This window comes from Astatotilapia calliptera, chromosome 15 (genome assembly GCF_900246225.1).
Source record: "Astatotilapia calliptera chromosome 15, fAstCal1.2, whole genome shotgun sequence".
Taxonomy (NCBI): domain Eukaryota; kingdom Metazoa; phylum Chordata; class Actinopteri; order Cichliformes; family Cichlidae; genus Astatotilapia; species Astatotilapia calliptera.
Genome location: NC_039316.1, coordinates 12,060,754 through 12,085,179, shown reverse-complemented (window position 1 = coordinate 12,085,179; position 24,426 = coordinate 12,060,754). Strand labels below are relative to the sequence as shown.

The 24,426-nt window shown below is 40.5% G+C and overlaps 2 protein-coding genes across 2 annotated transcripts; one reads left to right on the top strand and one right to left on the bottom strand.

Annotated features, from left to right (window-relative positions):
* The first annotated feature begins 75 nt into the window (after positions 1 to 75).
* LOC113037328 (rho-related GTP-binding protein RhoB) lies at positions 76 to 3,175 on the top strand. Its single transcript, XM_026194296.1, has one exon. It carries the CDS (start codon positions 300 to 302, stop codon positions 888 to 890), a length of 591 nt encoding a protein of 196 aa, XP_026050081.1. The 5' UTR covers positions 76 to 299; the 3' UTR covers positions 891 to 3,175.
* A 1,407-nt stretch (positions 3,176 to 4,582) lies between these two features.
* Positions 4,583 to 19,266, bottom strand: LOC113037402 (apolipoprotein B-100-like). Its single transcript, XM_026194422.1, has 26 exons — positions 19,073 to 19,266; positions 18,420 to 18,464; positions 18,019 to 18,131; positions 17,769 to 17,914; positions 17,486 to 17,633; positions 16,931 to 17,083; positions 16,530 to 16,654; positions 16,343 to 16,428; positions 15,759 to 16,209; positions 15,527 to 15,641; positions 15,206 to 15,352; positions 14,872 to 15,083; positions 14,538 to 14,757; positions 14,210 to 14,383; positions 13,901 to 14,104; positions 13,638 to 13,805; positions 13,244 to 13,446; positions 12,872 to 13,042; positions 12,442 to 12,563; positions 12,119 to 12,320; positions 11,841 to 12,013; positions 11,578 to 11,753; positions 11,371 to 11,486; positions 10,869 to 11,242; positions 6,061 to 10,757; positions 4,583 to 5,947 (listed from the first exon to the last, which is right to left on the bottom strand). Exons 1-26 carry the CDS (start codon positions 19,128 to 19,130, stop codon positions 4,829 to 4,831), a joined length of 9,918 nt encoding a protein of 3,305 aa, XP_026050207.1. The 5' UTR covers positions 19,131 to 19,266; the 3' UTR covers positions 4,583 to 4,828.
* Between the last annotated feature and the right edge of the window lie 5,160 nt (positions 19,267 to 24,426).

The window sequence follows — 24,426 nt, the reverse complement described above, 5'->3', positions numbered from 1 at the left end:
CCTCCAACGCGAGAAAAACCCGACGGGACCCAATCACCTTTTCCTTTACAGACGGTGATCTCACCTCCCCATTTCCGATTGGATTGCTATATTTAGGAAAACGCCTTACGCTTTATAAAGAGATTGCTGTAGTTTGTGGCAAAAGGCTCCGGAGTTAGTGGAAAGGACTGACTTGAGGGACGAGTTTGACCAGTATCTGCTTAGAGTTTAAAAGCTACTGGACTTGACACGACTAAATATTTACAACTGCCGACTTTGGACTGAGCCGCGTTTGAGAGCGAGAACTGGGAGAGGCAGCAATGGCAGACATACGAAAGAAACTTGTCGTGGTGGGCGACGGTGCATGTGGGAAAACATGTCTACTGATAGTATTCAGCAAAGACGAGTTTCCAGAAGTGTATGTCCCGACTGTGTTTGAGACGTACGTGGCGGACATAGAAGTGGATAACAAGCAAGTCCAGCTGGCTTTGTGGGACACAGCCGGACAAGAGGACTACGACCGGCTGCGGCCGCTCTCCTATCCGGACACCGACGTCATTCTGATGTGCTTCTCGGTGGACAGCCCGGACTCGTTGGAAAACATCCCTGAAAAGTGGGTCCCTGAAGTGAAACACTTTTGCCCGAACGTACCCATCATATTAGTGGCCAACAAGAGGGATCTCCGCAACGACGAGAACGTGAAGAATGAGCTGTCTCGGTTGAAGCTGGAGCCAGTGAAAACAGAGGATGGCCGGGCCATGGCCACGCGCATTGGCGCATATGACTATTTGGAGTGCTCAGCTAAAACCAAGGAGGGGATCTGGGAAGTATTTGAAACGGCAACACGGGCAGCTTTACAGAAACGACAAACAACCACAGGTGGCTGTTTCAAATGCTGTGTTTTAATGTGAACTGACTCTGGCTTGGGCGGGGGGCTACTGGGACGCGCAAGAACAGACGTTTCCTGCGTTGGGGTCTGTGTCTGGGCATGTGAGGGCAGTGACCATTGTTCGGACACTCCCTCGAAGTCGGATGCCTTTGCTTGAACCAAAACCGATGACTGCAAACGGAGCTGATTGGAACACACACGAATATCTGATGGCGGGTGTAATGTGGGGGGGAAATACACTGGTTATGGCATGTTGGCATGTTCTTTTTGGGGTCACATGATCCCAGTCTGACTGGAAAAAAAAATCACAAAGCGTTTGATTTCAGTGGGCGACTTTTCAATCCCCTTCTGCATCTTCTCGTGTAGACGAGAAGGCCTGCTGGAGAGTCGAGATGACTCTGCTCTCTTTTTTTGTGTTTTAAAGTTTGCATAGGCCACAAGCCTTATTGCCAAGGTTATACTGTGTAACAAGTAAAGCAAAAAGAACAAATGCACTGTAATTTTTAATATGAGGTAATTGAAGTTTGATCTTGCACAAGACCAGGATGCTACAGCAACTCATAGAAAGAAAGCTTGTTAAAACTACAAGTATTGCCAACTTGTTGTTGTTGGTTTTTTTGTCGTTTTTCTTTGGGGGGGGGGGGTGTGATATTTTAGGGCACTTTTGCAAAGACATTTCATAGATAAAGGTTGTAATTGGTTATTTATGTTTTTAGAGTTTGTTAGTTTGGAGCACAGCTAAAAATAACGTATAATTTTGATTCCACAGTATTAAATGTCTTTTTCCCTTTCAAATTATGCAGCAGGTTAGATTTGATTCAAGGTTGACAAGACTACACCTGGACCAGTCTTGAAAAGGGCTAACCACAATGTCCTGTAGTTTTGCAGGTTTTCAGACAGAAACTCTGTCAGTATTAAGTGGGAGTCATGTTTTACAACTTTAGTTTTTTATGTTGCTAAGCATGCTTTTACACAAGTTTTAACTCATTTTGGCTAATTTATACAAACACATTGTCTTCTGTACAGCACATCTGAACAGCATCTTTTGAAGCACATACAGTATATAGTCCCATTTCCATCCAGCTGTCTCTGTTCTATCAAACACATGGGGGTGGGGGGAACAGCTTGAAGTTTTCTGTTTGGGCACAGCTTCATTTAGAGTGGCACGGAGGATATTTCCCAGACACAATTAAGCACTTGAGACGGTGTGGCATGTGATGGTCTTGCTCGGTGAAGGGCGTTTTCTCAAAGTGTCATGAAACTGCTGTTTATGACCCAACAGCACACGCTCATGTGGGATTAAGCCATCTGATGGCAACACTTTATTGAAAGTGTTTCATGCAATTCTATTAGTAGAACACTTATGTAATAGTGACACACACTTAAACTAAAGGGCTTCCCTTTGATTATTAAAACATGAGAAAACGGTAAATGTGAAGTACTAATGATTATAGAGCTGTTAAACTGAATTAAATACAATTGAGAAAGAGTTTTTTTTTTTTCCCTTTTTCTTAAAATCTCAATGTCTTCCATTATGACAGTGAATGTACCTTAAATTTATGTTGTCAAAAAATGTTACTGAAAGCTAAAATCAGTGTATTTTGAGCTGACTTTTTTTTTTTTTCATTCTTGTGAAAAGGATTCAGATTTTCTTTTTTTCTTTCAGTGTCAACATAAGTGTTGTGTAACTGTCCTCTTGCTTGATAGTGGGAGTGTTTGTTCATATGACTGTGAACATCAGTTACAGAGACTGTTGTTAAGGGTGAAACTCTTACTGTTCATGTTTTGCTCTTTTTACTTGTTATTGGAAACAAAAAAAGATGGATTTTTTTTGCTTTAAACACTTACTTTGTGTTTTACTAAGAAACTGCGCTGCAGGCACATCTGTGTTTAAAAATACTTTCCAGCCGAAGTTACAGTGGCATTTAAAAGTCACATTCCTCCTGTCTGCTGTCTGTTGCTGTCTTTTTTTTTTTTTTTTTTTTGCTGACATACAGCACAGGAATGCATTGTGCTGGACTGGTTAATTTCCCACACCGGCCCCCCTCATGTGCCTCTGATTTGCAATGATTTTAGGTTAGTATTTGTGATAAGATGGTACAGTTTGCGTCTCCTCATACAAAAGGAAATTGTGGAATATGCCAAACATATCTCTTTGTAAGAGTTTATTTGATGCCATTGGTGTAATTACACAATGCTTTCTGTGGAAGAATGGTACAATTAAAAGAGGGGGGAAAAAAACAGAATGTAAGGGAACAAGTGGTACTGTTCTGGGAAAGTCAATAAAAAAAAAATCAATGTGTTTCACTAACTGCACTTTTTTCCACTCTTGTCGCATTTTCCTGACACACAGCTTTCTTTCCTTTTATCGTACAAAGAAACATTACGTATACTGATAAAATAGTTGGAACCTGCTGGTAAATTTAGAAAATTCACTCTATTAGTATTTCTTTCTTTATTTGCTTTAATCAGGATCCACTGAACCATCACTTTGATTCAGGCCTTTGAAACAAGAGTAAATCTAATGTACTTGTGTATTTGCAGTTAACTTTTGTATGTTTTGCTGAAAGAAATTTATGCTAGTTCAAAATACCTGCTCTTCAACAAGTGACAACATTAAATAACACTTATACGAAAATGAATAATTCTACCCCACTATACAGATTTATGACCTAAATGCCCAAAATGAACAGTACTGGTAATTGTAAAAATCCTTTTTTGTTAATATTACAATATGTTAAAAATAAATATTTTAACTGCTAAAATATAATTATTGTTGTTAGCCATGAATTTCCACTTTTACCATTTTACAGAAAAGCTGAAAAAATATTTAAAGCACATTATTATTATTTTTACTACAGTTATTTACAAACATTCCTGAATAGAAAAATCAATTTTAGTGTTTGAATGTTATGTTTGGTTCATATTTGAGATCTCAGAGAAGTCCAGTGTACTTGTTCATATTTGGGTAAGAAAACATTGGATTCAGTTTTTCATTTGCCTAATAAATAATAAATAACAGCATCATTTGTTTTAGTTATAAATATATTTTTGATAGATTTAAAAAATATTTGCATTTTCTTGTTTTTATGACAGACAGTCTGATAAATTTGTCGTCGTTCCCATTATTATGAATATGTTTACTTTTAAGAGTCTCATAGTTTACTCGTTCTCATATTATTTGCAAACCCTTTAAAGATTTAAGTTTGTTTATACTTCTAATGACTTATTTATCACGTTATACGAGTCAATAAGCTGTATACTTATTTCACCACTTCTCATGATGACACATAGCCTGTAGCTGTCCCCAGACAAAATAATCCTATTATTCCAAAGGGGCAGTACATTTTGAGACTTGACTTCTAACTATTGTTATAACCCTGGTCAAAATGACTCTGTTTCTATATTGTGATTGTTTTATTATAAGAAATGTGTGTGTGTGTGTGTGTGTGTGTGTGTGTGTGTGTGTGTGTGTGTGTGTGTGTGTGTGTGTGTGTATCACAGAAACTATTTGTGTCCGATCTAAAATTAGACCAGAGGATAAAAATTACTAGCAAGGGTGTATTGCTGTGATCTTTAGGGAGTAAGCTTTTTATTGTTTTAAATCTGTACAGGAAAACATAAAACTACATGAAGAAATATTTATAGTCCATTAGCTTCCAATCTTTTTAACCAGTCAAGGTAAACTTTATGTAAAGAATGCACAGACATGAATGCAGTACAAACTGTATTTATTGATACCCAGACAGGGCTTTTGTTTTAAATAGTACAAGACACAAAGGGAGCACTGGGCGTCTGTTGTGAAATAATAAACAAAGGAACAAACATTATACAGGCATAATTTTTATTGCTCAGTTTGGTTTGCTGTTATGAAAATAGATTCACTATTACACCGTTGGTTACAAAACACAGAAAGTCAATACAGACACTATATCCTATATCATTGTTAGCTATGGTTGCTTAGTTGAATTTGGCAACAAATGGCAAAGGGATGTCAACCTCTACTTTTTGGTCACTTACTCTAACATATTTTTCAACATTTTTGCTTTTTTCCTTCAGGGATGTAATGGCATTGTTGTGCAGAGTATTAATGCCTTTCACCATTGAATTAATCCAGGACTGGATGTCAGCTGTGAGTTGTTTACTAGATATGTCAGCCAAAATATTTTGGAGTTTAGCAGTCACAGCTTTTAGATATTCCATTACAACTCTGCAGACCTCTTCAACCGGCTTGATAACGCCAGCCATAACAGGAGAGTTCATGGCATCGTTGTATGCAGTACTCACAAAGTCAGAAAGTGTCTCCAGATTCTGGGATTTCAGAGTTTGGAGAAGCTTCTCACTCTGTTGGATGGTAAACTGCATGATTGCTGATAATTTCTTTACAATGTCCTCCAGCCGGATATCTCTAAATTTTCTCACAGTAACAACCACTTGGTCCTGGATTTTCTTTAAAGCTACCAACATATCGTCAAGAATTTCCTTTCCACTGACGATGCGATTAGAACCTGGGAAGGTGAATTCAGTGGCTTGGAAATAATCAAGTGCCGTTGCAAACATGGAAGAAAGGTACTCTGGAATCTTATGGATTGCTTCTTCAGATACATCAGCAACAAAAGCAGTACATTTCTGATAGACCTCAAGCCCAGACAGCTTCTCTTTATAGCCAGGAATCTGGAACCTAGTCGCTCTCAGAAATTTAACAACAGCATCAAGGAACTTTTCAACTTTCTTCTGGTAGTTTTCGAGGATTAAAACAGTATTATCTGTGACAGTGGTCACAATCTTGCAAGATTTTACTGATTCAAGACTGTTAATAGCCCTCTTGAACATCACATTACCCTGCTTTTTAGCCTGTGCAAAGGAACCTTCGAGTCTTCTAACTTGTTTGTTGACCGCCTTGTATGTTATGACAGCAGATTCAGACACTATTTCCATGACCGCAGGCACCTGTTTCTTCGCTCCGAGCATCATCTCGTATGGTATTTCCATATTCCAGGTTGTTTGAAGGTTCAGCTTCTCAGAGTTGATCACAGACATCTTCAGACCCAAGATATCAATGTCTGTGGATGGCTCAGACTAAACAGGACACATAAAAACCAATAAGTTAATTATTTAAATAATACATCATTTAGGTTGGAAAAAAATCAGCTTTTATTAGAAAGTGCATCGATAGTAGACTATCATCTTACCGGGTAACGACCATAGAGTCTTGCTTTCACTTGTGCCGGTCGCTTAGCCTGCATCTGAACTGCAATGAGTCCTGCAGATGGATTGGAAACTGAGACAATAAGGCCTTCTTCTGGATTTCCAGTAATCTCCTCATAGATTTCCATGGTCAGGTCAAGAATGTTGACCTTTGCTGTGTTTGTGATGGCGATAGCTACATTTTCAGTAGTTAAGAAGATGGTGCTGTCATGATGTCCCTCTAGCATTGAATGTTTCACATTGAGGAGAGAGGCCATTTTAAATCCACCCATCACGTTCACATTGGTGTTGCCCTCAATCATTCCATTCAGGATCTCAAATTCAGATGTTGAAGAAGCATCTAGTTTGATGGCGATGCTGTCCTGCTTTAGGATGCTTGCGTTAGTCTTGAGAGTGATCATTGGTGTCTTCATGGAGATCTCATAGGTCATATCACCCATAACTGGGATCTTGATGCTCTGAATTTTGGGCAGGGTGATTTTTGGAAGAGTTACCTTGCGCAGGGCAGAGGGCACACGCAGAGTGGGCATTGTGATGAGGGTGAAGTCAGGCAGGGGAATTGTGAATGTTGATGTCTCAATGTTCATCATGGGAACCTTATAGGCAGGGACAGTAATAGTTTTAGGCAACTCAGTGCTATATTTTTCATACTCTTCCTTTGCTTTGTCATATGATGTAGCGAGTATGGCAGCAGCCTTATCCTTGCCATTCATCATTTTCTTGTGCAGTGTCTTGAAATTGGTGTTAAACGCATTGATGACTGGATCCATATTGATGTTAATGGCGATCAACTCATGGTTCTTAGTGTACTTCAGCTTGGAGCTCATATCAAATGTTTGCTCTGTTGTGATTAGTAGATTGCCCAGACCAGTGTCTTCCCACAGTGAGTAGTCCTCCACTTTTGGTGTCTTCATGTCAACAAATGGCAAGGTAAATTCAGGAATGGTGATAGGCTGCTTCAATACATCAAGATTGGCATCTCCTTTGATTTGGGAATACAGGTTAATTTCTGTTTCTCTGTTGTCCACAGCAAAGTAATGGGAGTATTTGTACTGGTTGAATCTAGCCAGACCTGTCCAACTAGCCTGCTGCACTTCGGTGTTCACGGTGAAAGCAATGTCATTCTGGAGATCTATCTTTCCAGACAGCTTTAATGGAAGGGCAATTTTGGTATTTGCTGTGTTCTTGGTATCAAGCTTAAGCTCATTAGGTGTGACCAGAGCAAGGGCTGAGTTTGAGAGAGTTCCTTCAACCTGACCAACCAGCTGTGCACTGTGAGAGGCAGAGAAATCAATTTTCATGTCTTCAACCTTTGCCTCGAACTTGAGTTCTGCAACGCTGTTTTTAATGAAAGGTGTTTCAGTCTCAGCCTTGGCATCAACAACTACGTGGCTGAAAATGCATATTTCAGCACCAACATTCTGATTCGTTTTCACAAAGTTGCTGTCTGTTGTTCCAGTGAAACTCACTTTGGCTTTATGGAAATCCATGACCACTGACAAGTCGCTCTTGTGGCGTGCCTCATCTGAGAAGTCCCGAATTGCATATTTTTCTCTGGCCACATTGTTAAAGGTCAGTTGGATGGAGCCATCTTTAAGCAGGAAAACTACATTTTCTTTAATCTCCATTTCACTAAAGATGTTAAGGGCAGGCATGTTGATGCCATGTACGTACGTAGTGACTACGGTGGTTGAAATTCCATTTTCCATGTTGAAGACTGCATTGTTAACAAGGGTTGCAGAGTAGAGCTCAGTTTTTGCTGCTGCAATAGTATCAGCAGAAGCTTCAGCTGTCAGACCATAGAAGGTCATTTGACCCTTGTGGTCAAGTTCAAAAGACGACTGATCAACCTTGATGAGCTCAGAGATGGACACATGACTCATCTTGGGCACAGATAAATGTGCACTGGCTTCCACAGTGAAGTCAAGGATTCGCAAAGTAGATGTAGTCTTTGAGATGAGGTTCATTTTGAACTCTGGTGTATCAGAAATTGTTGTGGTGTTCTCCAGGTCAGCAGTGGTTGTGAGTTTATAATGAGGTGAAATAACTCTAAACTCTCCATAAAGTTTTCCAAAGCAGGGGATCTTGCTCATTTCTGCCACTTTCTCTTTCAGCTCCATGGTGAGGGTGTCATAATCAAAGGACCTTACTTTCTGGATCATTCTGATGAAATAGTCACTCGTGTCATCAATTAGCTGTTTGAAGTCAAAGGCATATAGCTCATTCAACAGCTCCTGAACAGGTACCATTATGTTTTTCATCACAGGCTGAATGTCAATTGACCTGAGAGCATCAAATGCACGCTGAATCTTTTCTCTGACCTGATACTGCTTCATCATTTTAACAATCTCATCCATGAAGGCTCCAATCGTTTTTTCAACTTCAAAGCTGGAGAGAATCTCTTCAATTTTGGTATAAATCACTTGGAACTTGTTTTCAATGTCATGTTTCTTCATCCAAACCATTATGGTGTCTTTGATAGATTTCAGTATGTTCATAACTTTTTCAGTTGGGAGCTTGGGTGTCAGGTTGGTGATGTAGTTTTCCATTGAGCTGATGAATTTTCTCAGGTCTTGGACAAACAGGTTGAAGTCAAAGTTGTTAATGGCCTCCTTTAGTTCTGCCACCTTGAGCTGGAACTTGGCACTGATCTCATACCTGTTGTTGATGTCTTTTAGCATCTCAATGCTGTTGTCCATCAGTACCACCACTGTGCTCTTCATCTTTTCAATGAATGCAGGCAGATGCTCAATAAATGGGATCTGGAGAGAGTGACTGTCACTGCTCTTGTCATATTTCACAAATCCAGAGATGGCATAATTTTGACTGGACTCACTGAAGAAGAGAGTGGAGACTGCTCCTGCCATTTCAACACCCATTCTTTCTGCATTGTTGTAGGCACTCATTTCCTGTTCAAAGGCGTGCTCATTTACTTTAGATGTCACCTTCAGTGCGACACTTTGCTCTTGGAGGTTCAGCATGCTGCTGAACTTGTTGTCCATATTTGTTGTAATGGTTGGTCTGCCGTCTAGTTCATGTGTGGTTGAAGCTCTGTACTCAAATGACTGTGTGAAAAACATGGGTTGTGCTCTCAGGAGGAATTTGCTGTATAATTCGCCACTCTGCTTTCCATACAGATTCACTGCACCATTTGAATTGAAAATGGAATCAATGTTCAGGGTGAAGGGTGCAGCCACAGTTGCAACTTTGCTGTCCAGATGAAGAGATGGGGAGTTGAAGTTAGCCACATTGTTGAACTTCATGGTCAGGCCAGCAACCTCGATATCAGTGGTATGCGTCATTTGAGTTCCCAGGAGTTTACCGTTGGTGTTATACTTTGCAGACAGGACCATGTCAATAAACTTGATTTCATAGGTGTGTCTGAGCTCTTCCTCTGAGAAAGCTCCCATCACTGTTCCAGTCAGCTCCAGGTTGTAGGGCTCTGCCTTGAACTGGGCATCATTCACGAAGCTAACCTCCATTATCTTCAGGTCATTTTTCACAATAACTGAGGCAGAAGAACGGCCCATGTTGACTGTGATGTCATGCTTGTAAGAGTTGCTGCTGTCAAGCAAGTTGTCAGTCTTGGACTGCAGGGTAAAAGATCTCAGTGTAAGAGACAGTGCATTTGTGTTTTCAGTCCTCATCTCCTTGAAAGATCCAACCATGTTGTTAGAGAGAGTCAAGCCATCTTCATTCACTCTGAAGTTCACTCTGTTCCTGCTGTTAATATCAAAGAGGTTAGCCTCAAAGTTGCTGTTAAAGTAGACTTCTGTGGTTGCAATCTTGCCTCCAATGGTGAGCTCTGCTTTGTTTTCTTTAATGCCTCCTTTTGTTGTGAGAGACATGGTGGCACTTGAAGTGTCAACTGTACCATGGAAAATATTCTCAAATGTGAATGGACTGTGCTGGGCGGTTGTTGTACAGCTGGTGGTCAGGCCATTGGTGTTCAGGGAAAAGGCGGCCTTGTGAGAGGCGATGCTTGAAAAGATGTTCATGGAGGCCTCAGTGTTGACCTCCATGCCAGAGGGATTAAGGGAACCGGTAAGCAGTGAGTAGATACGGTTGCTTGTATCATCGGCTAGATTCTCTATTCTGAGACTGGCCTGTCCTCTAGAGGCAGCAAAATCTATCTGGCTCCGAAGCATCCTCTCGTCAGCCTGTGTCTCAGAGCTGGACTGGATGGTAAACTTGAGATCCTTGTACCTAAGGTTAATTTTGGTGTTGTGCACAATGGGGTCGCTGTTCACTTTAGTGTTAGAGTCAAACAGAAGCTCTTCCTCTGCATATGATGCCTTCATCTTGTTTTCAAGCTTCAGGTCTTCAGACTTCACATTCAGTGAACTCTGCATTATTGCTTCTTTCTTCGCTGGGTCGACCGAGAAGGTGTAGAGATAGGTGGTGGAAGCGGTCATGGGTCCAACAGTGACACTTCCATTTGTGTTAACATTTCCAAAAAACTTTTTAGAGTCAAGGGTCATCTGGGTAGTAATAGTCAGGGAGGTGTCCAGACCCACAGGGGCAACAGCATGCACGTTGTAGCGGCCAGTTGACATCAAACTGTCTGTGACTGCAATGGTTTCCTGAACATTAAAACCTGTGGTGATCAGCATGTGTTTCAGGGAACCATCAAGAGTGAATTCCATAGTTTCCACTTCTGTGTCAGTGATTTTGGTTGCTCCTTTAGAACAGACAAATAAAAAAAATTAACAATTCGTCTCAGCGTCTATGTTTTTTCTGCACTGTTCAATAACAAATGTATAGTTTATAAGAATAAAGAATAAAGAATTACCCTCAGCTGAAAATGAGAGGAATTTGATTGGACTGTCAGCCACAATGTTGAATTTGGCCACATAGTTAGGAGACTCTGCAGTGTTGTTACCAGCAGACGCTGTTGCCTCCCACTTATAATAGTTGGTGTCGACCTTGGCAGCCATTTCCACCATGCCCATCAGAGGCAGGGTGAGATCATAGTCAGATGGGATGTTAAAAGTTGGGATTTGGATTCCTCGTGAGGCAAAATCTATGCCCAACTTCGGCATGGAAATGTGTGGAGTGGTGACCATTTGAGGTATCCTCAGCTCCTCAGATGATTTGCCCCCAAAAGGAACTGGGATGGTGATAGTTAGACGGTCCTGGTTGAACTGGTATATCAGTGTGCTTTCACTGTTGAAATGGTGAGAGTAGGGAACTTGTTAAAATGTTGTATTTATTCAGTATAAGGTTTGAAAGGTGTTTTTTTTTATTATAATAACAATTGTGAAGATACTAGTTAATGTTTTTGCTTCACTTACAGGTTCATGAACAGGTTTTCAGGCACAGATGGCATTTCCATCATAGCTAAGCTGTTCCTCAGTCTCGCCATATAGGGACAATCAGCTGAGACTTTGTCCATCCAGATATTGCTGGCCTGATTAAAACACATCATATTTCTTATGATTCAGTCTGGACAGACTAAAAACTACGAAATAAACATTCAGTTAGTATAAAATTCTTTTTACCTCAATTCCTTTGTTGAGGATGTGTCGTAGTTTCATATCAGTCTCGATAACCCGCTGGTCCATAACATCCTCTGCAGTCTTCCTCAGCCAGGCCTGGACGACCTTAGTGTAATGCACTGGGACTTTTGTTTCAGCATTCATGTTGGACATCAGCTGAACCTCAGCCTGCTCTTCACCTGTGACAGTAAAAAGACAGTGTTTTAAACTGTGCCTGACATGACCATTCTTTGAGCTCCATTGCCACTCTTCTTGAGCAAAATTACCATATTTGAAGGTGACTGCCTGAATGGAGGAGATCTCTGGGAGCTTGACATCACTTCTGATCTCCATGGTGAGTCCGTCGGCTTTGCTCATGGTAGCAGTGACTGTGGCATCTGTCCTGAGTGAGGGGACTAACAGCTGAAGCTGCAGCATGCCATCAGTCATAGCCTGAAGCCTATAATTAATAATAAAAAAAGCAGTTAATTTCTGCAATGAGGTCAGTGGAATTATAGTAAAGTAACAGAACAGTTTAGGAAAATATTTTGCTGGGTTTACTCACTTGGCACGGCCAGTCAGAGTGAGTTGAGGCACGTTCTTGTTGGAGATCTCGAGGGTAATAGATTTGCCTCCGGCATTGCTATCTGTCATGCCGAGCTTGACGCCCGCCTCAACATCAAAGTCAGGTATGTTGATCTGAGTGCTGAAGACATTTCTGTTCCTGTTGTATGTCATGGTGACTGTAGCCTCAGTAGGCTGAGCACCTGACGTCACAGAGTCAGAAAAAGGTTAATCACTTATCTGTATAACTCAAAAAAAGAAAAAGAAAAGAAAGAGGCAGCACATGTAATAAAATTCTTGATTAAAAAAAAGCAATATTCATACCTTCGGCTCTCAGGGTCATCTTCACAGAATTAACCTTGCGGTGTCCGTCCTTTTCTTCGCCATAGATGATACTGGCTGTGTACTCAGAGACCTCTTTAGTAGGCTCAATGTCCAGAGCAAACCTTGGGTAAAAATAAAGTCTTTAGTACATTTTTATTTCTTCTAATGCAATTTGGTACTGTGCAGCAATAAAATCTATAATCTCATGTGCATATATCCAGCTAAAACCACCATCTGAGATGAGCTAAAATCTTTTCATCTTGACCTATTCTTATCTGTATTTAACCATCTTCTTTTCAACTGTACCACAATATACTAAACAATATTTAGCATTAAATGGAAATATGTTACATGATCATATTTAAGGCATTTCCATTTCTTATTTAACAAAGAAACAAAGCAAAACCTGACTTTTTAAAGGACATCTTACTCAGTCTCTCCGTTCAGAGGGAAGTAAGGAGCAGCCGTTTTGCCAGGAGCGTCACCATGAAGTGTTTTTGTGCAGTATTTGACTCCAGAGAAGAGAGGGCTGCAGCTGGAGTCGGCTAGTCTGTGTGGGATCACTGTAGCGTGTCCAGCACCCACAATCATAACTTTGTTGCTATTTCAAACAAAGAACAGCAAAATTACTTTACAACTTCTAACAACATTATTAAAAACACAGAATATATGAAATGCAATACGCTCCCTGTTGGTAGTGTTCTTTATAATTAATATTTATATGATATTGATTGAATAATCAATATCAATTAATACCATTTACTTGTATTACACAAAGTAAGTTATCAGATTTTTTTTTTACCTGATTCTTAAGAATTTCATGGTGCCCTGTGGAGCAGGGATGGAAAGTTTGACCTGGTTTTGCTCCATGGTGATCTTGGCATTGAAAGAGCTCTCATGGTACATGTTGGTGTGCATCTCAACTGAAGAGACAACAAATTCAGGCACATGGATTCCCATCTGAGTCATGAACTCAATTCCAATTGCGGGCATGAACACCAGCTCCTGGAAACAAAGGGGATCACAGAAAAATTGAAGTGTGTGGGGAAAAAATGACCAACAGTCAGGATTAATATGACTGAGAATTCTACGTACATGTCACAGAAACAAACAATTAAAACAGCAACATTGTAATAACAATTGCTGTTTTAGTATGGTGCTAAACACAGGTTAAATACAGTAGATGGAAACCTTACCATGTTTGGAGTCATGCGAAGACCTCCTTTTGCACCAGGAGCAAAGGTGCCAGACAGAGCAAATGTCAGAGGCAAGCCAGATGCTGTTGACATCATGAATTTGTTGTCCATGAAGATGTAATGGGCAAAAATCTCATTGCGAGTGCTTGAAATCAGGTTAGACATGACCTGACAGGGAGAAATACAGTTAACAAATAGAGTTTTTCAGCTGCAAATAAAAATAAATCTATATAGACACTATATTAATGACTGCAGAACACTACCTTTGTAGGTACTATCCTCATGAAAATGTTTGCATACATCATTGCATTTTCAGCAATAGACTTCAGTTCATTGCTCTTGATGTAGCCAAGCTCAGCTCCCATTAGCCTCAGGTAGGCCATGGCCTCTGGGGACTCTCGGTTCTGCAGGTCTTTTACCAGCTTGTTGAGGTTGCGGACAATTTCTGTTGCAAGGTTTTCAGGAGCCTTAAGAAAAAGGGACCAATATGTTAGATACGTTGGTGTGAGTGACAATGATACGTTCATTAAGAATAAGAGTGTTTAACAGAAACAGTTATGCGAGTGATATACCTTTTGCCCCTCTATTTTCAGTGGAGCAACCCATTTCTCCAGAACTTCCTTGATCTTTGGTGACATCTGTTCTTCAGCCCAGTACAGAGCCTTGGACACTGTGTCAGGGAAGAATCCATTCTTGCCAAACAGAGCCTCAATGGTTGGCTCAAAGCCTTTTCCTTCCATGCCAACCTGCCAAAAAGAATTTAATAATATGAATACAAAAATGAACCAGGAGTTGTTGGGGTTAGGTCCCATCAAATAAAATGAATCCCCATGAATAAAGTTCAGCGTTAAAGGTGTAAAAATGGCATAAATAATTGTGCGTGAGAAGCACTGTACATACCTCCCAAATATCCATGCTGTAACCAAAAGCATTCAGGGTAGTTTCCAGCAAGACTTCTCTTGGCAACGTGCTGCTAGGATCGAAAATGACATTGCCTTGAATTTTGGCCGCCATGCTCTCATGTGCCATTCCCAGCTCATAGTTGCGAGATTTTGTGGTGTAGTCGCTGTGTGTAGAAACTTCTGTGTCCTGCAGGGCATCCATTATTTTCTCCCCAAGCCTGGAGTGAAGATTAAAAGTAAAACTATTAGCTGAGTGTAAATAGATGGGTGCCCAAATCGGCGCTATATTAGTATAGAACAACACATTAAGCTGAAAAATGCTTCATTCTTACTTTTTGGTCTCTGAATCAGTTGAGGAAATGATGTTGTAGATGTGGGAGGACACAAAAGCCCTGATCTGCTCGTTCTGCTCTTGGTTAAGCAGCTTCTTCACCACCTCAATGTCGCTGTCCTCGGGGTTTCTCATCAGTATCAGATAAGCTGCCAGACGTTTCTGCACAGCGCCCTTGGGATACTGGCTGACCCTCTGGAGGTTGGCACGAATCTGGACAGGAAAACAATTTGAAAAAACAGTGACTTAATGGTCTTTGTAGCTGCAGTTTGTCTCCACTATAAAACCGGGAAGCAAGGAGACTCCTCATGTAGAAGAGGAATGTGGTTAGTTACCTCATCTGTCACAGACATGCGCCTGAAAGCCTGGATGGCGGCCAGCTGCACGGACAAAGTGGTTGCGGGCTGTCTCATGCACTTGAGCAGGGTGGTCTTAATAGCAGGATCGGTGGCCTCCATTGCGTCTCCCATGTTGCCAACAACCTGGACAGAATATGAAAGCAAATCATAAATCATGCAATTAAATGTTCCCTTTAAAACTTTTCTATCTTTGTCCTCAGGAAATGTGGGATCATGTGTTTTTTCCCCTCTGTATTGTCTTGATATAATAAAGTTTCTTGAATGAAAATGTAGTCTTATTCACGTCTTGTTACCTACCCTTAAAGTCAGGAAAGTCAGGTCTTTGTCACCAGCGCAATCTGCACCCAGAAGAGAAGCAATATAGTTGTAGACAGCTGTGATCTCTGGAGTGACTCCCTCAGATTTATACAGTCTAGAGGAAAAGACAGACATTAGGGATTATGTATTAATTTACAACAGGTACCACAATTCAGTGTTACTGCATCGAGGAGAGCGTCCTTCAGAATGTCATATATTTATGTTCACTTACTTCCTGGCTGCATTGCTCAAAGCATACATGATGGGTTTGCTCTGCTTGTACTGAGCCATTGCCAACAAGTCTTTCACCATCTGCTGTGAAGGGTTGGGCAGCAGCCCCAGGGCGTAGACAACAGCATCAACCTCAACAGCATCTTCATGAAAGGTCCTGAGAAGCTTGAGCATGGCGCTAGTGCATTCTGGTGTACCACACTGAGCCAGAGCTTGCCACGTCAGAGAGGGTGAAATGTCTGTCATCTCAACAATAGCCGAGTTCAGGGTGTCCCCCTTCAGGCCACGAAACTCTGACACCAGCTGGCGGAAAAGGCCGGCGCGCTTCTCGCCCTCGTTGGTCTCTGACAGAGAGTTCAGCTTCTGCATCGTGGCAGCGACAGCATCCATGGTTTGCACTGGGGATTTGTCGTCAACAACATCCATGGGCAAGTACCTGACATTGTCCTCATCTGTACAGAAATAAATCACAAGCAGTGGAAAATCTATTAGAATCTGGATGTTAGAGACACACGTAAAATATTTATATTGTTTTTTCCCCCCTATTTTTTACTAAATTTGTTTTCACACAACAGAAGCACTCACTGTGATCAAAGATTCTGTCATTGATCTTGGCAGTCGCTCTCAGAGTCACAGTCTGCTTCACCATAGCAGAAATTCCATATTGGTTTCTTTTTTCAGAAGAGAGAAATCCCCAAATGTGCGTTAGATTTCAAAGAGAATTCACAAAATTATTCATGAAAAATATACAAAAAGTCAAAATAAAACTTACTCATGGGACAAGGGCAGGAAGATGTGTTTCTCTGTGCAGGTTCCACTGGTCATGTGTTTCTTCTGGTTGTCAAACCTGTAGTTACAGCTCTGAGTGCTCCTGATCAGCTTGGACAGGCCGTATTTCTGACAGGCAATAAATAAATAAATAAATAAAAATTAATGTTTTGTCAGAAGTTTGGAGAATGTAGAATGCTGGGAAATGTAGATGTACTTTGTGGCTTGACGTTGGAAGAAAAAAGGGATGGATGTTTGCTTTGTGGTTTTATACTATGGAAATATAGCTTGGGTTCATTTAATAATGCAATCAGACCATATTTTTTTCCTGATGATTGAGTGCTGATATTTTGACTCTTGGCCTGAGTTTGTGATGGCAGTGTCAGATTTTTGTTGAACTCTTACCATCCCAGAGACGAGAGCCAGGGGACTGGTGTCCTGTCTGCGGGCAGTGAACCAGTCACATCTGGACAGATCCCTGCTGACTGTCACATCAGTAGCAATGTCCTGTTTGTTGTTGACGGTGAAGTCGGTGGAGCACACTCCGTGCACGGTGGGCTGGAAATGATTAGGATGTTCAAAACAATTCAATATTCAAGCTGTAAGAACTGGACCTATGGACGTGCATTCCTTCCTTTAACTTATCTCTTAAATCAGGTAATCAATCATTCTTAAAGATTACCTCCATTATGAGAGCAGCGCTTGTCAATAACAAGATAAAGTTATCTAGGACTTTGACCTGTTGCTGAAAATTGTCATTGTTGGAACATGCTGTTACAACAGTGTATTTATCTCCTTTGACTGGGCCAGCTTATCTGCACCTTGTGCAACTTATCTATGCATGACTAAACAACAAACTGAATCAGGCTCTACTTGGTGTGATTTAATTGCCAACTATGAAGCTATGAAAATTTTCCCAAAAAAGAAAAAATCAAGTAATAAACAAGTGAGGGGAGCTACCATTTCATTGTTCTTCTCCTCTTCCATCACAGGCACCATGAGAGCTGAGACAATTCCTCTCTTGATGTTGAGGATGTTGACGGGCTCATTGTCCTCAGGGTACAGCCTGACATCTGTCTGTCCTTCAACTGTGATCTTTAGAGTGTTTCTGTTGACGTGGACAGATCATCATTTACAGCCTGCCATTCAGGTCACTCTTTGATTTCCTCAGTTACCCTGGATCCTAATTTCTGAGAGCAATTAACAAAATACATAAATCTTTCCTACAAACAAGATGACTCACTTCTCCATGGCAGCTTTGAAAGCCTCAGCTCCAGCAGCAGGACGATACAGTGGATTCCCCTCATCGTCAACGCCAACAACCTCGCTCAGAGAGCAGTCTGTTGTGCGGAGGATGAAGCTACAGGTCTGGGGCACATCAACCTCAACCTGTGCAGCAGAATAAACAGTTTGTTTGGACTTCTTGTTTTACATTCAGGGTCATGAGATTGCTGTTATTTTTCCTCAGCAATGATCTAAGCTCGAAGACTTACTGTGCAGGAGACTTTGGGGCCGCTTTTATTGTCTGTAGCTCCATTCACAGTGTTAAAGGTCTCAGCTTCGTAGTCATACACAAATCTTCTGAAGTGCCTGTATCTTTTGGCCACTGAAAAGTATTTAAAGCATTTACAGCAATAGTTAGAACAACAACAGCCAGTTTATCAAATGCTAAACTAAAATAAAAACTTCAAGGCTAGCTCCACTCAAACCAAAGTTTTACATCCAGGACTTATGGAACTGAAGCCAAATATTTAATGCGTAGTTCTCTATATACGTTCTAGGTATAATGGAAATTAAATATTTCAAGCTTCCCATTTTGATTTTCCCGTTTTATAATATTAAATTACACATTGTAAAATATTTACTTTTAAACAATGACAACAAAGACACTCACAAAAGCAGGCTGGAGATGGTTCCTCAACACTTCCAACATCTTGCTCTGAAAAACAAAAAACCCCCAAACAAACGCACAAGCTGCCATTACAGTGCAACAACACAATTGCAAATGATTGAATACAGTAATTATGCCACATTTGGCCGCTCTCTTATTCCAAGCGTGAGTCTCTGCGCATTTGATTTGGCAGATTTTATGCCAAATACGCTGTCTTATGCAAGCCCTAAGGAATTTGAGTCTCCAACCCGAGGGGAAACCGGGGATTTTTGTTTGGTGAATGTTTAAGCTACATGTTAAATACAGTAATAAATACTACTAATAAAAAAAACATAGTAATTTTATTTGTCAGTGCCTTGCTTAACACTTAACACAAACTAACAATATTTACTGTAAATTTTTACATGTCGAAGTCTAATTAAATAGCTACACATTTGTTTTGCTCTATTTTAAAAACGTAAGAGACATAAACAGTATCAAATATCATCGTCTCAAATTTGTAAAATATGTGTTCCATTTCAGAGCAAGTTGCCAACTTTTCACAAAGCTAAAAAAAAGCATTCGTTACATATTTTTAAACAAACAGATTTAATTCACATACAGGTCTAAGTTTTAAAAATCCACTGCCTTTAAATGGAAAAAAATATTGTACTCACGGGCTAGTGTGCATGTGCCCAGAAACAGCACAAGGCAGAGCTTGTAACCCAACATCATGGGTTGAGCTCCTGGAAGCCTTAAGGTAAGAAGAGTCCCCCTCTTTCTCTGAAGACTAATTCTTGTGCTTTCGCCTTTTGGCTTTTATAGCTTTCAAGACATACTGTATGTGATTGCAGGGACTTGCAAATGTGTTGCCCTGGTTCCAAAGTCTGAGCAGTCCTTGTGGCAGGTCAAAGGTAAAAAGACTGTCTGTCAGCACTGGGTGGGGGTGGCCAGTGATTATTCTAAATGACTGTTGTTTTATTATTTCTGGTTTGAGATCATCCTGAGGTCATTAATATAGAATGCTAATGCTAATGCTTATTGTTAAAAAAACAAAAAACACCCCCCCCCTCCCCCTGACAATTTGTATCTAGCAGATAATTTATTATTTAGTGCTGTACTACTTTATGTGTTAGTAAGTAATATAGTGCAGTACAACATAGATTTTGTGGTACTAGGATAATACTAATGTTTATGTGTTATCATATATCATTCTATTTTATTACAACATTAATATACTCTTGCTAGCTAACATTTTTAATAACCATCATCAGTGTTGTGTAAGTACTAATCCTCATGGATCAATAACTTTGTTTGTATGTTGCATTCAAAGCTCAGGTCACAAAAACATTTGGTAGTATCAGGATTTTATTGACTTTCATTTCAACGCTGTGTGCCATTATTCTAAGAGGCAATCAGTTCAAACCGAGAAAGGTTTCAGTTTTGATTTTACAGAATTTCCTTTGGGATTAATAAAGTTTTTCTGAGTATTATTTCTTTGTTTCAAACTTATGACTGCATGAACGTTCATACGATTCAAAATATAGCTTATAACACAATTGTGGCACTATGATGTACTGCAAGTATGCGAACGCCTTCACATACGCTCACCTTTGCCTCATAGATGACTCAAGCATGTGAACCTATATCGCCTGCTGCTAGTGTGCTCCTGCTTAAAGTTTGTTATCAGCATATATTAAAGCACGTCTCAAAGCATTAGGTGCTTTATGACATGCACATGGTAGATAGGACTCTAATGGGCCTAACCAGTCATCAGAAGTGCAGTGCATCTGCAGGGATCTCTAGGGTGGCACTTGGACATCCAGGGAAAAAATACATAGTGAAAGTGATTATAATGAGTAATTTCACTTATAGAATAAAATTAAAATGAAACCTTGAAATACCTGAATGGAAAACTCAAACCATATCTTCCTGAACAGGAAATATTCAGCCCAACTCCAATAGTTATGTCTTGCATTTGGGTGTAACATCATTTTAGGATCCACCCTAGACTCTTGTAGTCTTGTAATAGCCTTAAACCTCAACTGTGGCTTTTTAAACTGTTTATTCACAAAATAAGAAGAGTTTAGTTTTAGCTAATTCTAATTTGACTGAAATGACTTATACTGCAATGTGCACTATGCAATATAATTATTATAATATGACAAATGGCCTGAAGTAGTAAAGTGCAGAAGCTGCTAAATGAATGATAACCAGTGCCTCTCAGATCGCTAAAGGTCCAGTAACCCATAAACCTGCCCTTTGATTTCTCATTTGCTGTGGTGCATTCAGAATAACAGGGTGAAAGATGTAACTATGGCAAGGTTTCATAGCTTCCTGTAGGCCAGAGCCCCCTGGAGCTTTAGTCACTCCCAGTGGGAACCAGACTGGATGCAAATAAATCTCAGCAGTGGTGTCTCAGTATTTATGGCTAACCTTTCACCTCCTAAGAAAAGCCTGTGAAATCTTCTAGATAAGGCTCACAGGAGAAATGAACTCAAGATAAGTCGATCAGACACAAGAAGACTAGCTGATGTTGCACAAGAGTAACATCAGCACTGTGCAAAGGGGTTACAGTACAGTATGTAGACTATATGGACTATGTGGACTTATGGGAATATAGGAGAAAATGGTGAATTTTTGGGACTAATACTAAAAACGCTATTTAAGCCCTTTCACCAACACCTCCTGTTAACATGTCTGTTTCTTTTGCCTCTGCTATTAATGATTCCATTTTAATGTCAGAGGAAAAGGAGAAACCTTTATAATAACAAAAATTGTAAAATCTTTTTTTTACCAGTCTATCTTTGGACTAAAGTCAAGTTACCACACAGCAGATCATCTAATTTAGCAACAGGCCAGTTGCAGTGAACAAGATGATATGAGGTGACCAATCATTAGTTAGTTTAATGGAAAAAATGTGGGCTATTTAAAAGAGTAATATGAAATATGCATTGAACCTTTTTACTTGGCTTTTTTATGTACTTTAATCACTCGCAGTATTATGGTTAAATATTTGATCAGGAAAAGAAATATGAAGTCGGACTCGTTCCCGGTGGGTGATGGGCTCCGCCAGGGCTGCCCTTTGTCTCCGGTTCTGTTCATAATTTTTATGGACAGGATTTCTAGGCGCAGCCAAGTGGCGGAGGGCTTTCGCTTTGGTGGCCTCAGAATCTCATCTCTGATTTTTGCGGATGATGTGGTTCTGTTGGCTTCATCGGGTGAGGGCCTCCAGCTCGCACTGGAAGGGTTCGCAGCCGAGTGTGAAGCAGCGGGAATGAGGATCAGCACCTCCAAATCTGAGGCCATGGTTCTCAGCCGGAAAAGGGTGGAGTGCTCACTTCGGGTCGGGGATGAGTTCCTGCCCCAAGTGGAGGAGTTCAAGTATCTCGGGGTCTTGTTCGCGAGTGATGGGAGAAGGGAGCCGGAGATCGACAGACGGATTGGGGCTGCAGCTGCAGTAATGCAGACGCTGCACCGGTCCGTCGTGGTGAAGAGGGAGCTGAGTGTAAAAGCGAAGCTCTCAATTTACCGGTCGATCTACGTCCCTACCCTCACCTACGGCCACGAGCTGTGGGTAGTGACCGAAAGAACGAGATCGCGGATACAAGCGGCAGAAATGAGCTTCCTCCGAAGGGTGGCTGGCCTCTCCCTTAGAGATAGGGTGAGAAGTTCGGCCATCCGGGAGGGGCTCAGAGTAGAGCAGCTGCTGCTCCACATCGAAAGGAGCCAGCTGAGGTGGTTCGGGCATCTGACAAGGATGCCCCTGGGCGCCTCCTGGGTGAGGTGTTCCAGGCATGTCCCACCGGGAGGAGGCCCCGGGGCAGACCCAGGACACGGTGGAGAGATTATATCTCTCGGCTGGCCTGGGAACGCCTTGGTATTCCCCCGGATAAGCTGGAGGAGGTGGCTGGGGAGAGGGAGGTCTGGGCCTCTTTGCTTAGGCTGCTGCCCCCGCGACCCGGCCCCGGATAAAGCGGATGACGATGGATGGATGGATGGAAGAAATATGAAATGATCACTTTAAAAATAAAGCAAGTTTCCTAAATAAATATAAAAAAGATGTTTGTCTCCTGTTTCATTTGGGCTCAAGTCAAAGTTCAGTCTGAGATACTGATCTTCTGCTGAGCTCCGAAAACAAGGAGAACTTACCAAATCAATAAGGTTCAACAGGTTTAAGTGCTCGCCTTAGTTCATCAAAACCAGTGTGAACATATTACCTCTGATTAATACGTTTGAACCAGATGTTTAGTGGATGAAAGAGGGAAATGGCAGTGCTGGACATTTAGTTAATAGGTATAAAGTAATAATACTAAAAACCACAAAGCAGTAAACAAACATGGGAGATATATGTATATAAGTCATTAAAAATTAACACATATGATTTAAGAATGAGATCATGGCGTGAATGATATCTGTACTCTTACAGTTTTTAGTTGGAAGGAGACACTTCATTGCTTTAGAGCCACTCAGAAAAATCCCCTCTGATACTGTAGTGATAGTATGTTGTTGATCCGGCATGAGTCATAATGACATAACTGAAATACAGAGAAGAGTCAAAGCAGATAGAAATATCTTGCATTTTCTGTCAAATGTAACACAATAACTAAAGATTTACTGTCTTTAACCTTAATCCTGATATATTTTCATGATAAATATTAAAATTAATAAAATATACTATAATTTCTCCACAAGTTGGGTTGTTGTGTACATAAAAACAGAATTCAGTGATATTAAAATACCATAAACCACACATTTTATCCACAATTGAACACAGACGACATATGAAATGTTTGACTTAGAAATAGTACCATTTAAGAAAAATATGAGCTCAGTTTGAATTTGATGGACAACACATCAGGAACATAACTTAGTATAAAAGATTATGAGCCAATACACAACTAAGAGCAGGAAACCGAGGCTACAGCTCACGTGCGCTAACCAAAATTGGAAAGATTGGAAAAATCATCCTGCTTTGTATGAAGTGTTCAGGTGGTGGGCCCCTTCACACCAGCTGAGGATTGTTTGCCTACCACAGGCTACTAGAGTATTGACAATGAGTTTGCATTCAATCTCAATCCAGTAGAGCATCGTGGGATGGTGGAATGGTCCAACATGGTTGTGCAACTAACAATTCTGCGGCAACTGTGTAATGTTATCATGTCAACATGGAGCAAGACTTTAGAGGAAGGTTTTCAGCAGTTTGTTGCATCTATGCCAGAAAGAATTAGGGTAGTTCTAAAGGTAAACAGGGGTCCTAGCAAAGTGTAATCACAAATTGTCAGGTAAGAGTATACCACCCTCAAATGTGCCTACTCATTAACCTTTTAGAATGACAGTAAAACAACATGTTGCAGTTTTACACTCAAATTAACCTCGTCCCTGTGCTTTATTTTCATGCTAGTCATTCTGCCTTAAAATAACTTACAAATGTTTTTGGTTTTTTTTGCATAACAAGATGAATATTGTACTCATCATTGTGAACTGGAAAAGTCAGACAATTCTCTGAAGCAACAAGAAAAGAACTACGTTTCAAAATCCTTGGATTAAAAACTAATGCAGAGACCAAATAAGACTCAGATCTCAGGTTTCTTTAATTCTTAACTTCCTTTCGAAGCTTTATGCCTTGTACACTGAATGCATTTTATAGGATTTAAAACAGATGAAAGTTTCATCACACTGGCTCATGTATCACTGCCTCAAAGGCACAATAAATCAACCTAATTACTCAGGTTTAAAGCGTACTGTCTGAGAATGGAATGATTTTTGGCATGATCCTTGCTTTGAAATGTTTTAAAAGTTATTTTAAGTACGTTTAAATAAATCTAATCATGACTCTAGCAATGAAGCTGAAACGACCAATGCATCTCTTAGTACTGGACATCATTAGTACTGGGCCTATAAAGTAGCTTACCACACTTATGTCAGAGTTTAAAATCAACAGAGTAGCAGATAAACCAGCTTTAGGAAGAAATCTTTACAGTTTCTTTGACTAGGTCTGAACTACCATACCATACCATACCATACCATA

Coding starts and splice junctions, on each gene's coding strand:
- LOC113037328 (XM_026194296.1), top strand. CDS start 300: ATGGCAGACATACGAAAGAAACTTGTCGTGGTGGGCGACGGTGCATGT.
- LOC113037402 (XM_026194422.1), bottom strand. CDS start 19,130: ATGATGTTGGGTTACAAGCTCTGCCTTGTGCTGTTTCTGGGCACATGC. Junction 14,105..14,209: donor TGAAAATAGAGGGGCAAAAG/GTATATCACTCG, acceptor CTTTTTCTTAAG/GCTCCTGAAAACCTTGCAAC. Junction 12,321..12,441: donor GATGACCCTGAGAGCCGAAG/GTATGAATATTG, acceptor CTGTGACGTCAG/GTGCTCAGCCTACTGAGGCT.